At 38.4% G+C, this 15,561-nt stretch overlaps 1 protein-coding gene across 1 annotated transcript in view; it reads left to right on the top strand.

The window, feature by feature from the left end:
* THSD4 (thrombospondin type 1 domain containing 4) overlaps positions 1-15,561 on the top strand; it is a 319,815-nt gene that overhangs the window by 274,719 nt on the left and 29,535 nt on the right. Inside the window, exons 9-11 of the mRNA XM_055716936.1 lie at positions 7,459-7,634; positions 11,404-11,500; positions 12,432-12,674. Coding sequence (XP_055572911.1) covers positions 7,459-7,634; positions 11,404-11,500; positions 12,432-12,674 — 516 coding nt within the window. The remainder of the gene's footprint in view (positions 1-7,458; positions 7,635-11,403; positions 11,501-12,431; positions 12,675-15,561) is intronic.

The following is a 15,561-nucleotide window of genomic DNA, read 5'->3' as shown; positions in this document are numbered from 1 at the left end:
TTTGTAAAGCAATTAAGTAGGACTTAGGACACTGTTCTCCCAGACAAAAAGGCCTTAGGACAGAAAATAAATACACTGTATTACTCTGAACATGAGTGCTGTTGCCAGGTTTCAGAGGCTTCATTTTATTATTGGTACTGTGCCTATGTGATTTTGGGTGAAAATGTCCTGTGGATTGTGAGGTACTAGGCCCACACATAAAATATGTCTCTTCAGACATGAAGTGGTTAGAAAAATAGGAGTCACTCAGCCATAAGTTTAGAAAACATATTAAACTGCTTCTGTAGATCGGGATGCTTCCAGTTTTCTGAAGCACAGTTGGGACTTTGTGCTGGGAATAGTATATGTGTATTCTAGATCATACAAAGCTTATAGCATCTATTTTATAAATTTGCAATGCCGAACTGGACATACTTTATATAATGAAAGGTCAAGTATATATAACTTCAGGGTGAATGTCAGAAAGATGGGACCAGGCTCTTGGCTGTGGTGCCCAGCGACAGGGCAGGGGGCAGCGGGCACAAACTGGGACACAGGCAGCTCCAGCTGGGTGTGAGGAAGAACTTCCTTCCCTGGAGGGTGGCAGAGCCCTGGCACAGGCTGCCAGAGGGGCTGTGGAGTCTCCTTCCCTGGAGACATCCCAAACCCACCCGGACGTGACTGTGCAGCCTGCTGGAGGGGACCCTGCTGTGGCAGGGGTTGGGCTGGGTGGTCTCTGAGGTCCCTTCCAGCCCTGACCATCCTGTGCTTGTGTGATTCTGTAATATAACACTGGGTAGACTGAAAATGAATGTGTACATAAATGATTTATCAAAACCTACATTTGAGGAACATGCGGACTCTTATTTTACCTTGCACAGTGTTGCTAATTGTTGTAGAAGTTGCTCAGATAGCTGACCTTCACATAGTTGTACGAAATTGTTGCTTTCTTTACCCATCCACCAAATTCAAATCTGAATTAATGTTTTGTTCCAACATTTCACCATAAGTTTCCCTGTAAATACTTTGCTTCCCAGAATGGTTTACCTTGAAAACTGTGTAGCACCTTCCCAGCAGAGGTTCAAAAACGATTTGTTAGATTTAAAGTCATTCAGTCATGGTAAACACTCATCTATAAAATTCAGCTTTTTTCTTTGCATGTGTAAAAATGTTTATATTAGTATTTAATGCTAAGCTATTGATTTTACTTCCAATTAATTATTACTTTTATTGCAAATATTTAAATCTTCTGGCATTTTTTTTCTTTCAATATTCAGAAGTATTTAAGAAAGCTGAATAAAACAGAGACACTGTCTTTCTCTTCATATTTTGGAGTGACTTTAAATAACGCTGTCTGATGGTATCCAACAATTCCACGTGTAATGTTGGCAGTACCTGACACATTAACATGTAATTAGGTATCTTATAGAGGCAGTTGCCATTTGTTCCCATTTAATTGTTCACTTCCTTTTTGTTGTATTGTTATGATAATAATGAGATAAATTAAGATCTGATACGACCCTTCGCCTTATGACTCAAACTGAATGTATTTTTACATTGAGTTTATGTGAACTTTAATTTTCACAGGCAAGTGTTTTGGGCTTTCACAGAATTAAGACTTAGGAAAATGCCATAAGAAGAGGCTTTTCTTGCATAATATGAACTCACTATGAAATGAAACGTTCTGAAAGTCTTGGATGTTCCACTGTAGGTTTAATGAGTCTTGTTACTAATTTAGGTACTTAAAAATACCTGGAAAACTGATTTTGTTCAAACTCAACTTGGTAGCTGGAAGTATATTAGGATTTTTCATATAGTTATTTCTCTGACCTCTGCAGTGGATCTGTACTTGTAATATTCCTCACCATTACTTCACTGTGACTGACTCATGACATTCTCCTTTCATCAAGACAGTTATTTTCACACATATAGTTCATGACAGAGGGTGAGTTATTTTATTGTTTAGGTTAACATTTATTATATTGCAGGTGAATCATCTTAGGATGCCCACATTCCAGCTATTTACTTTGTTTTCAGAGTCAAGAAGGGCTAGTAAGACTTTCTGGTCAGTTTTAACCAAGTGGGATCCTGAGTCATTAAAGATCAGACAATAATTCTGGAAACAGGGAGACTGCAGAGGAAGAGAAAATTAATCAGGTGGTTACCTTATGTCTAATAATACGCATATTAGGTCCTGTCTTGGGAATTAGACCATATTTCTGAAAACTGTCTTCAGGAGATATGTAATGGTATCAACTTTTTCCAAGTTCCTCTCCATCTGCTTGAGCAGCACTGGGCACTTAATCTAAAGTAGGAGAGTTTTGAGCAGAAGAGCAAATGGTTTTGCTTGAATCGTATCCACACTGATTTTTTTTTTAAAGATGGGTTGGGTTGTTTTGGTGGTAATACTGTAAATGAGATGCTGTAGTTCTAATAAGGAAATTGCCTATTTGAAAAAGTTGAGTGCAACTTTTAAGAAATGGAACACCAAAACTTACCTTAGATGTTAAATTAACTGTAGCTGAAGGGAGGGGAGTATAAGAAGTGACTGATTTATGCCAGAACAGCTGGGTTAGTAAATGGTAAGGAACGGCTCATTCTTTCCTGTGTAAGATGCTTAATTTACTGTTACATACTTAAAAGTTTTCCAGAAAGTTTTGTGGCAGGGTGAGTGATGTTTTTCACAGTATTAGTAATACATTGGTCTTTTTACTTGTAGCCTAGCTTTGACATACACTAAGTTTACATCTTCCTATATTTTTCTAGTTCTGAGTGTTACAAACTTTTTTGTAGGTTTTGGTGTGGGTTTGGTGGTTGTTTTTTTTTAATTCACCTGAGCGTATGAAGCAGTCACTAACATTCAGGAGCTGGAGCATGTTCTGAACTGGGATCGCCAAAGTTGGCAAGATTGAAAAACACAATAAAAGGGAATGAAAATAATGCAATTATCTTTAAAGTATTAGAGAAATGGCTTTTTTAGCTTTCTGATTGCAGTTATGTAGTTTAAATTAGGATTCCAAAACCTACTCTTACAGACAGTCAAACATAACTTCTATCTGGGAATACTAAGCTTGAAAGTAAGCACGAGTTCACTGTTTACAGAATTTCACTCCATTGCACCACTGCATCAACTACCTTTTGATTTAAATTGTCTTTCACTATTTTTTTCCCAAGTTCTAGGGAAGGCTGTATAGAATAGTTAAAGAGGAAGACAGGAGCTGCAAAACATCTTTAGAAGCAGAGCTATAAACTGAACTGTAGAAAACTAATACTCTTCAGATACTTGAACCACACGTCTTAATATTTGGCCTATTGAGATTTTGCTGTAGAACAGTAGCCCTGGCAGAAGTGTTGGTCAGAGTTTGTGTCCTAAAATACTCCATATCTGCAGAGCAAAACATTACAGAAGGGCACTGTAGAACACAGTTTTAGTTAAGAAGCTGATCCCAGGATGAAAGACAGATGAAATCAGCTACAGACTGTATGAGGAATTAATGGTAAAGCTTTTCATAATCTTTCATGCTTTGGCTAAAAATATTAGCACCATAAAAATTCTTCATGGGGCAGAGTTGAGGTGGGAGCTGCAGAGTGATCAAAACATAAAAGAGGCACTTTTTCCCTTTTTATGGGGAGGCCTTTTTCAGACCTGTCATATGAAGGATTTGAAATGAAAGTTTAATGGACTCTCAGACAGCCATCTTTCTACAGCTTCATTATTAACAACAATTTAATCTTAGCCAGCTCGCTTGCTTTTTTTCTGAACTCTTGATAATTCATTTATTTTATTTGTTTAGCAGCAATACAAGAAAAAATACTCAGATCATAAAGTGAAGGAAGTGTTCCAAATCAAAAAACAATGTGAAACCAGTCCCCAGTAAATTTTGCAGGAGCATTTACTCCACAGTTGTTTGAATTAAAATGTAACAAGTGTGGACAATGTGAATGGGTTTCATATTTAACCTATATGTAATAGTACATGAGCTGTAATTTTTCCTCCCAGCACTATATGAGTAACAAGGCCATTTTCATGGCTGACGTTGTATAAGATATTTTTCAACTAATGCTCATGGTATAGAAACTGTTTCGTTAATGTGTCAGAAAGTGAGACCTCGGAAGCAAGTGGATGCATGGTAGCTCTTGGAAAAATAAGCACATAGCATTCAGAAAAATGAAATTTCAAAATGTGTGAATACATTTTTACAGGGTCTGATCCAGAGATGTTAATGCCATTTAAGTTTTTTACTTCAGTTGTAAGCCAAGTGCACCAGGTTCTTGATTCTACCAGCTATTTTAGTGCTCTTTGGGGAATGATACAGACTAACTTTGCTTCCCTTCGGAAGTTCGAAAGGGTGGAACTTTCTCTAACATGACTCGCGCCTTCTGAGTTTATGTGGGTGCAACTCTGTCTAGCCACTCAAATCCACTGAGTACTTTGTGTAGGGAGAAGTAGAAGTCTGAAGCTTCACCCGTTAAGGCTCTTTACAGGGTCAGGGGGTCCAGGGACAGTCCTCTGTGTTTCTTTGAAAGGAGAGACTGTCAACAATATGGGCTCCTTTCTGATAGGTTCAGAACTGGTGGTAGCCAACTAATCCTTAACCTTTAATCCTTAACCTTTAATCCTTAACCTTCCTACATTTTACATTGTGTCCAGAACAACAAAAAACAAACAAACAGACAAATATTCTTTACAGTGTAGAAAGAAGGGGATACAATAATATGAAGTCTTTTAAATGAATCTATCTACTTTTATACCCATTCTGTGCAGTTACTACCTTATTTTCCTTTTAACGAAAACCAAAATTGGTCCTACTAAAATTTTGTCTAGCACAAACTGGGATACTAATAATCAAGACTAAACTAATTTATATTTTAAATTTACATAATGCACATGTGTTGTCATATAATTTGTTACTCCCCTTTGAAAACGTAGGTTGCTGAGTCCCTAACCTCTCTACAGGTGTGACTGTATCCATTTAGTGCAAGGATGATTAATAAAGCATATACAACTGCAATTCAAAATATATTAGTAGTGGTTAGGTAATATATTAATATTGCGTACCTCTGTTTCTGCATGGATTGTAAGGCAAACTAATGCAAGCTGACTTGAAATCACAAACATAACTCAAAATTCTAGTTAGTTGATGCTTGAAGACTGATAAAGTCACCCACTTTAATGAACTGTTGCTTTTTCATTAACAAATAAAACTGGTAAGGATTTACAAGAGACATAAGTACATGATGGTATCTCAGCACTGTTTACAAAATTCATCAAAACCCACAATAAAGTCATCTTCTGTAAACAATTTCATCAATGTTAAGTAAATTAAAAACAGTTGGTTAGTCAGCAGCAACCAATCTCAGAGGGGAGAAAAACTTTTCAGTCTTGCAACTTAACAAGGCAAAGGCACTTGCAGTGTCACTGTCGCTTCACCCAGGATGTTCTGGTCTGAGTTCTTACATGCTGGACTGTCTTTGAGGGTGGGTGTCGGCTGTGTCTCCTAGCAGGGGTACAGAACTTGCTCTGTGGATCAAAATGGGGATCTGTCCGATTCCCTGGATTTTGTAGTGACCAGCGGTAAGGTGTTTCATAAGGTATTGTAAAAAAACTCAAGTTATAGGTCTTAGCCTAATATAGATAGGATATTATGAAGTTCAAACCTTCAATATCAGGATGTTCTTCTGCAGCTATTTACTTTTATTAATTAAAAAAAAAAATCAGCTATCAGTCCAATCCCTTCTTGAAATATGCCTCTCAACAGCTTCTTGTTAGATTGAAGCTGATAGGCTTATACACACACGTCATGTGAAATTTTTTGAATTTTTTGAATTTACAAGCCTTTTTTTTCCATGACTTTCCCTTACTTTTTTGGTTTAAGTGAATTGGAATAAATGACTTTTAATCCATATGTCTGTATTTGTCTGCATCTTTACCTGTAACTGGAATTTTCTCAATACAGAAGGTTTTCTTTCAACAAGGGGTTACTCGAGTCATGAAGTGATTGACATGGTTTCTGAAATGTGGCAGTAATATTGCACATAAAACCACTAATTTATATAAAAGACCAATTATATTTCTAGCGTGGTTCTCTGTTGCTGTCTTTTTTAATCTTAACATAATGCACCTTTACGTTGACGTTTTGTGACTGTTTCTCGGCACACAGTAACTGATGTTCTTCACTGATAGGCCCGCAGCAAAAGCAGCAAGACTGCTTCTATTGATTAGTCCAGTTAATTCAGCTATCTGGAATATGTAGGGACAATTTAAGTTTCCTCTCTAATGTATATTACTTTGGTGTTCATGGCATAAATTCACTTTCCCATCATTTAGGCCCTGTATGTAGGCTTTTCCCAGCAGCATGAATAGCTGTGTATAATGCCGAGAGCCTTTTAACTGCGTATCGCAGTTGTGACAGGACAAAGCAGCAGTCATCTCTGGAAAAACTGGGTCCTCGACCCTGACTTTTTTTTTTTTTTTTTAAGTTCAAAGCTCATACCTTGAATTTGCATTAAAAGTAAATTGCCAAGCAATATACAGTCAAGGGTGTTAGTAGATTTTGTTGTCTGTTTTAAAGTTTGCATTTAAAAGTCTTTTGTAATAAAATTGAAAATCTTTGAGTAGAGCCTTTAGAAAAAGGGTCATGTGTCTCCTGTGTACTTCAGCAATGTCTGATGTGGTTTCAGCTGTCAAGCCTTATGCACATGTATGTGGCAGGAGTTTTTGACCTTAAGGACTTAAAATTATAGTCACATAGACAGATGAAGGTAGTAGGAACAAGAAGGAGCAGACACACGTAAAAATCAGGGATTTGCCCGTGATGACAAAGGGTGTGCACTGCACAGCTGGATTGCGAGTCCATATTTTATCCTTCCCTGGCTGGTATCTGATTTGCAAAGTCACTTTTCCTTATGCAAGAGATCCTACTGGTATTTCCAGAGAGATCATCATTCCAAAGAGTGCTGCAGATCAGGGCTCTGCAGATGTTCTGGCAAAACCCCGGTGTTCTGAAAAGCAGAGGGAGTAGCCAAATGGCTTCATGAAGAATGACTGGAATATTTGGCAACCCAGAATATTCATGTGTCCCCAAGTGTAGTGATTTTCTGCCTTTGTGTTTTGTTGTCTAAATCACAAAATAGTCAATTCAATGGGAAGAAGTGAGGAGAACTGTTTCCTCAGCATCCATGTGTATTCAGTGTATGCCGCTGGCTGGCTGAGTCACATGACAATCTACTGTTGCAAAAGGTTTCCCAGCTATCTTTATTTTTCTTTCTTTTCTTGCAGTGTAAACACACCAGGTGTTCAGACAGAGTTTTCTAAGCTCATTTGGGTTTTGCACAACTACTAATATAACTCTCTTCTTTTCAACAGCTGCACAGCTTCATCCCCTGGCATCAGAGATCACCTAACAGTGTAATGCACCAGTGTGGGAAGGTGATTTCCTCTGATCAAAGTCCTTGTGTTTCTGTCCCCATCCTCTACAGCACTGCGGAGTCGATCAGGGCGGTCCATCATCAATGGAAACTGGGCAATTGATCGACCTGGGAGATACGAAGGTGGTGGGACAATGTTCACTTATAAACGCCCAAATGAGATCTCCAGCACTGCAGGAGAGTCGTTTTTGGCTGATGGTCCAACAAATGAAGTCCTTGATGTCTATGTAAGTTTCTTGTGTTTGTATTCACCTTCCTGATGGAAGAAAATGGTTCAGCTCATTGTTAACACGCAACACTAAAATTGCATTGAGTACCAATACTTGGTCAGTTTTGAAACTTTTTATATTTTACTATTGCTTGCTGTTGCTCCTGTCTTGCTGCAGATCACATAACAACGAAGCCTTTATCTGTCAGGCTTTACTGAACCAGTAAAACCAATTTTACTTTTTCAGTAAAATAGAGATAAAGCATACAAATGTCTGGGGTCTTTTTTTTGTGAAGTGGATTTTCTCTGAATACTTTCCTACTAAAGCAGATTTGGCACAGTTTAATTTTATAGTGAACTAAAGCAAATACCTAAATCAGACAAGGCATCTCACAGAGTGATACCATCTCAGTTGTCTTTAAAAGAAACGTAAGTCCAAAAAGCTATAGAACATGGGATTTGAAGCAGCACAGATTTAATATGAAGCTGTGCTAGGAGACCACAGATAATAGCCATTTGAGAAAGGAAGAGGGACAACAAATTGCAGCTGAGGGGGGAAACATATTGAAAAAACTGTTTACTTCAGATGAGACAGCTTTTTAGTGCATCATGTTGAAATAAAAAATATAACTGGAATTGATTACAACTTACTCAAAGATAAATAGCATGTTCTGAGATTATACACTTCCACATGGTAAAATCCATTCACTGAAAAAAAACTAGAGTGACTGATGATATGGTTGTTTCATCCAGCTACAGCTTTTTTGCCCTTAAGTGCAATATGGGGTGGAAAACTGAGTGTGCTGGGTTGTTTCATAGAAAAACAAATAGTAACTGATTACTTAGCTGGGAGAAGTTAGATGTTGGCAAAGTTATTGCCCATCAGCTAAATGCTATCTTAATAAAACAGTGTAATAATTAAGCTAACATTACTATTTTTTGGATAATTTCTGATTGATTGCAGTTTTAGACTGGCAAAAGCCTGGATGATTAAATGGTGGGGCTCCTAGGTGCCCCCTATGCAGACTCCATGTTTTTAAAATATACCTATTTTTGTGTAGTTGCAGGATGCTGTGAGCTGAGGTTTGGTCTTACATTTTTATTGTCAGCTGATTAATGCCTAGTACGTAATGACCTGGAGAGAAAATGATCAGGAAATGGATTAAACAGTTATTTCCAAAGTCATACCATATAAATCCTTAAGCTTAAGTTTATCATATTTTAATATTTTAGTTTAGGCTTAGTCTCTTTAGTCTCTTCTCTTTTTTTTTTTTTTACTTTTGCTATGAATATATGAAACTGGCGTGATGGGCATGGCTTTATCAGTTTTGCTTTGTAGCTGCTACTATGGATTGCTACATCTAATTTGGCTGGACTCTTATCTGAGATGGTTCTTATAGATATGAGGAATACTATAATTCCTCATAAGCTGATATTTTAGTGTCGTTTCCAATATAGTGTGAGAAGGTAAAAATGGATAGTGCTAGATGAAAGAAAATCAATCATCAGTATGACACAGCCTCTCTAACAGGTTTGAAATTTGTAACCGCACAGATACAGATGTCTTTTTTTCACTTCGTCTTGCAGTTCCTGAATCATGTAATGTTCTTCATCCATAGTCATGATCTTTATGCTCTGTGTAGAAAAATGAAGAGACTTGCAGATGGGAACTACAAATGGCTTTCTGTTCATTTTGACTGTGATCATGCTGTCTTCTTCTTCCACTCTAAAATGTAGATTAAAAAGGTGTCTAAGTTACAGCAGGTTATAATTAGCAAGATAAAAAGAGATGCAAGTTTTCTCCAGGTGCTAAGTATGCATTGCTACAAAGACTTAGGTCCACTAACTCAAAGCAAAAATTTGTATAATTCCAGGTATTTTCCTGCAGGAAAGTTGTGGCAGTATATTCATAGGGACTTCATCAGTTAAGCTCTTCGTAACATGTGGCTGTCAGTTGTTCTGAGAAGTGTGGTGGAAAAACCATGGGAACCATTGGAAAGCTGTTCCTGGAACCTGGAATCTTAAGAACAGGGTCCTGGTTCGGGAAGGTGGGGGTTACTCTACTCTTCCACCGAAGTGAGCTTCACAGTGCTCAGTTCTCTCAGGACCAAACACAAAGAGGGTGTATTTTTTGGATAACAAAGTGATGTGGGAAGGACCAACCCTTACAAAAAAATACTACAGGCAATGCATTATTAGATGGTTCAGAAAAGCGAATGATCTCTGAGGGACAGAGTTTAGAGGAACAGCTATTATATTTGGCAAGGAAAAAGTGATTTTGACACAAAGAAAAACAAAGGTCTGAACCCCTAGTTGGTGTTGATTGGTGTGGTGAATTTAGTGAAATTTTGAAGCATAAGTGTGCTCTGCTGGGTCATAAAGCCGTTGGTGTAACATGACTTTTTTCTTTTCAGGCCACGGTTTGTCAAAAGCAAAGAGCTAGTGCAAGCTCTAGTGTTTGTTTGGTTATGTTTTTTAAAAAAGGTGCTCTAAGTTTGAGTGTAATCTGAGGCTTCTATCAAACCAATCCCCACAAAGAGTTCAGGACCTTTAAAGCCACCGGGTCAGTAGGAGCAGTACTGAAGTAATCTAAGCTAAACTAGTGAAATTAGCAGCTGATGGCACCCTTGCATTTCTGGTGGGAGTATGCTCAGGCTCTCAGCAGCAGCAATGTATAATACAAGCCAGTTGGGTATGGAGTGTGCTGCTAACAGTTTTTAAAAGCTTTCATTAAGCCATACCTTGCTCAGATCTTATGATGCCCAACTGCTTAAGCACACAAGTGATGCTGACTTCCAGAGGCACACTCTTGTCAGCTCACATAGGCTTCTGCAGCAGTGTTCTGAAACCACTTGGCTTCATTTTCACATTTAAAGGAAAACACCTGATGGTTCCTGCCTGTGTTTGATGAAGAACACTTTGATAGAGTTGTTGTGGCTAGCTGTAAAGCAGTGGGAGTGTCTGCACTTACATTACATCTCCGTTCAGTTGAAAATTAATGTGGAAGGATGCAGGAGGGTTGCACGGGCGCTCTTCAGCACAAGTATGGGGGCCTTTAATCTGTTCGCTTGATCTTCACTGAGCAATGCTTATGTTGAGAGCGGCATAACGTTCGTTGGGCATCTTAGCTAGTGGATTGTCAAGTCTCCACTGAGCGGTGCAGAGGTAGCTGCACGATGATAAAAGGAACAGTTTGGTTTGTGGGACTACACCCAGAATAACCCATATGTGCTGTCTGCATGTGCTATGTTCAAGAGTACAACTGATAAACCTTAAAAAAGGCAGTTGGCTAGATTTGTAGACAGGGATCTATTTATTTTTCTCTGCTTTGTTTCTTCCTTGCATATGTTTCCACAGGCATCTGTCAAGTTCCTTCTGTCTGAGAATGTTTTGGTGACCTTGGGCCCGTCCCTGGTGCTGGGGCTGGGTGTGAGCCTCTGCTGCCCATGCTGCCGAGAGGCGAGGCCATCCCTGCTGCAGCCCGCAGCCGCACCTCAGCCCCAAGCGTGTCGCTTACAAGTTTTTTGAAGAAGATTTAGAGAAATAGTTTCTCAGCCATCACAAGCTAGCCAAGTTTGCAAACGTAGTAACCTGCATTTTCTTATTTTTTCCAGAAACAAGCACCTTTTTTTTTTTTTTTTTTCCCCAGTTTTTGGAGACATTAACCATTGTTTCTGTCCTGACTGATGATAAATAATGTTATGTAGTTAATTAGTTCAAGTACATGTTTTAAGTATTAGTAATATAACAAGTGGAAGAACTGAATATATGGCTGTTTTTCTTTTTAGATGATACATCAGCAGCCTAACCCAGGTATACATTATGAGTATATCATTCCAGGAGACAATGTCATTAGTCCTCAGTTGCTTGCTCACAGGAGGCCAGGTAAAATGCCGCTATTTCCTATTATCAAACACATTTTGTTACCCTATAAGGTAATGGAGATATTAATACCACTAAATTCAGTGAAAATGCTGCCACTGGTGTGGGAGAGGCCCAGGGTTTCACCCTACATGTTGAAAGAGAAGTCTGCACAAATTTAATAACCTCAGTGAATTAATAATGGCAGGGATTATTTCTACTGTAGCAGGGAATCTGGTCACATATTTCTACTTTCAGTTGTCAAAACGTTAACCATGGCTTTGCACAAGCTGGAGTGTTGTAACCATGTCTCAGAAATTAAATAGAACATGATTTTTCTCTTCAGAGTTTGAGGTAATTTAAAACAACCCTTTGCAGTTTCTCTTCCCTCTCCCAACTGGAGGGGTTCAAACACAAAACTGTTGCCTTTCCAAGCTAGAATCTGGACAGCTCGTGCTCCTGAGCTGTAGGTATGTTCTGTAGGTATGTACGTATGTACCGGTATGACGTTCTGAAGGACAGTAGAAAATTTGCAAGCGAGTTTGGCCCTACTTTTAATGTTCATGACTTCCTTTGGCAAATTTCTATGTGTGTTTGCAGTCTGCTCATAATGAGGAGCAGCTGTGCCGTGACATGGGGAAGCACAGAATACAGAGCATGGTACAAAAAAAAAACCCCAAAACTTTGGGAAATTGTGACAGTGGGTGCATTAACTCTACCATCTGTTTGGAGATATTTCAGTTTTTAATGTATTTTCTGGCTGAGACTTGGTTATCTTAGTTTAAAACAACACAGTCTTTGCAGGACACTATTTGGAGGTATCTGCATAGCAGATTAAAGCTACTTTTCAAGTGTAATGATGTGCCAGTTGTGATTATTAGCAGGTGAAAACATGAGACTGATATTTGCAAGTGAGGCTCATTATTTTACTTTTATTGTTGTTGTCCATCATCAGGGGAGCCCTTGAATGGTCAGTTAGGAATGCCAGAAGGTACAAATCATGAAGATGAGGATTTGCATAGGGAGGCAGACACTCTCACTGGACAGTCAGCTGGAACTTTTCCAGTTATTCAGCCAGGAAGATTTCCTTCTCATCAGCCAGAAAACCAGGTGCCTGCTGTGCAACCACCAAGACAAAACCGAGAACACAACTGGAAACAGATTGGAAAAACCGAGTGCACTACTACATGTGGGAAAGGTAAGTGCTTCATACACCGTGCACAGAAAATAGATGACACACTGGAGGGTTCTAGCGTGGGAGAGCAGAAGCATGGAGAGAAGAAGCAGTGTAGCTATTCAGCAGCTCTTGCATGCACAAAGCATTGCTGGACCTGGTGTTTTCTGTTCTCTTAGAAGCAAAAGACACAAAGATACTATTATGTGTGCTTATATTTAAATCAGCAAACCCAACAAAATTAAAAATATGAAATACAAAGTATGTAAATTAAAAGGTAATATATGGCATTTGCCTCCAAAAGGAAATATTTCAGGATTTTATGGCAAGCTGCTTTCTCTCACACCCTTGATACACAGCTGCTTTCCTCAGCATTCTTTGGCATTCTTTATCCTTGCATTTTTGGCCTCTCCTGCTTTGTCAGATACACCCTCAGTGCTTTTTGTGTCTTTGTCAACAGTTTGTTGATCTTTAGGGGAAAGTTCCATCAGCCGTATTTGCCTCATTGCATGTTGCTGGAACAGGAATAATGTGACTTCAGAAAACTCTGGGTTTCATAGGGGAGAAGTGGGAAGGAAGAGGGATGGAAAGGGACTAGTAATTAGTGAGCTTTTGGGACCTGATGAATGCACTGCTTTGGCCTTGCCAGATTCATCCTTGCTGTAAGACACAGTGGCCGCAGATTCAATGATGCACAGCACAAGATATTATTTGGAAGAACAAGTTTTTGTGATAGTAAAAGTGAAATCTTTTGTACTGTACATAGCCACTTATCACCATACCTAAAAAATTGCAGAGATTTGAAATAAAGACATACCAGGGAACTCAGCTGACTGTCAGCAGTTCATATACATTAAGAACAATTGTTTCCTAATTAGTTTGAGAGAACACTTCACAAATTTGGTCCAAGGCCAGATGAGTGTCCGTGCTATATCCGTGCTATAGATACAGATAGAGCTAAAAAATCCAGCAGTATTGATACCAGTCCAAATTATTTCCCAGTATGTTCAGAAAAGTTTTTTCATTGGGGAAATTACAGCAGAAGTGTTAGAGCTAAAATACAGCCTATAAAAGTCAGAAGACTTCTTGAAGTCAGCCTTTTTGTGGATCAAAGGAGGGAATGTAAACCAGAATTATTTTGGCTGGCATTTAAATATACTTTGTGTCTTTAACACAAGTCATATGGGCAAAATCCTTAATTGCACCTGATTATTTAGCACTGATCAGTGAGTAGTCTCACCTGCTGAATGTCTGGATTATCATATACAGGGTGAATTTTAGTATCCCAATCAGGCAATTTATGATGCAGTTGCAGGAACTCATCAGGGTAAATGTATTCTTCCTTTTCACCATAGAAGTCTTGGTTGTATTTCTTGTGGACCTTATGGAAATATGAACACAGATCTTGCTATTTCTTCAGAGATCTGGGAGTTATTGGAAGTGATATTAATGAAATCTGAGTCAAAATGATGATAGCAAAATTGTAGGCAAATGGAATTCAAAGGATATAATTCAGACTCCTATACAGCTTAAATTTACTTCACAAAGTTTACCAAGAGAACTATCAAAAATTAGTATCTTTTTGCAGTATTTGGAGAATGTGTGTGTGTTCCGTTCAACAAACTGGACCTTGAGAGCAGCATCCAGACACTGTTGAGACTGTATGAACATTCCTTGTAATCTTGTTGTGAGAAGCCTGTGTGAATCTCTGATGCCCCTTAAGGCATTTCAAGTCAAACTAGATTACATAGATTGATTAAAAAAATGGAGTGGAAAAAGTCAGAAAGAAATCTTATACTGTTTAAGGCTTTGTTTTCATTTTGCGTGACTCAATATGAGACTCTTCTTTTTTTTTTTCATGTTTTCCTTTTTTCTACTACTTTATTTCTTCATGCAGAAATGTAGATGATACATGGTCTTTAAATTTCCTTTTTTTTCCTCCTCCCCCCTGCCCCAATGAACCCATCAATGCTAAATAACGTTAGGAAATTTTAAGTTGGAAGAAGAAAGAAAGAAAAATTACTTTTGTGCCACCTAAGGGAAAAGGGGGGATAAAGTAATTGTTGTGATAAAAAGCTGTGAGATTTCAAAGCACTTTTCAGTAAAACTTGGCTTGGAAAAATAAAAAAGACTATTATCATTTTTTTTTAAAAAAAGAAAATGCTTCCCATGAGAACTGCCAACTCTTGTCCCAGATTTCCATTTAAAATGACTAAGCAAACAGATCTCCTAGAACTTGGACAGTGTGGGAACTGCTGCCACATCTTGGCAGGGAAGTGAAGTCCAGAGAGAAAAGGGCTGGTACAGTGCAAATTCCTCCAGTCCTGGAGCCACAGGAACTTCATCCAGATTTGGTCTGAAAGATCTTACAGGAGTACCACCTTCCCTCATCTTCCCGGAGCATGGCCAGTGCCTTAGAACTCTTACCTGCATCTTGGAAATTACTTGGGATGTGTAATTGGTTATCAGTCTTGGCAGTATCTTTGTTACTTTATGCAAGGAGATTAAAAAGTGCGAACTGCTGATTTTTTTCCTCCGATTTCCAGGCTCTGTCTCCAGGTTGTACACTATATTTTCCCAAATTCTGAAGTATATTGTTGATATCAAGGTCAGTCAGTATAGTTTTACTTTTCAAATACAGCTTTATCCAGAACAATCACACATCATCCACACATTTCAAATGCAAAATGACAAACATGAAATCTGAGTAGGAAAGCATTCCACGAAAAGTTTGTACAGTGAAGCATGAACTGTGTATCTGCTTGTCTGGTTGAATAGTGTTCCACTTGTCCTTATTTCATTCTGTTGAAGAAAGTCAGGCATAACCTAAGCAAAATGTTTCTGTTTCAGTTCGGAGTTAATTTTCCTGTTCATGGTTTCTTTTGCTGTGTAATCCTGAATATCTGCACTA

This window comes from Falco cherrug, chromosome 7, assembly GCF_023634085.1.
Source record: "Falco cherrug isolate bFalChe1 chromosome 7, bFalChe1.pri, whole genome shotgun sequence".
In the NCBI taxonomy this organism is placed as follows: Eukaryota; Metazoa; Chordata; class Aves; order Falconiformes; family Falconidae; genus Falco; species Falco cherrug.
Note: the sequence above shows the minus strand (reverse complement) of the source record. Positions and strands in the feature narration are given on the sequence as shown.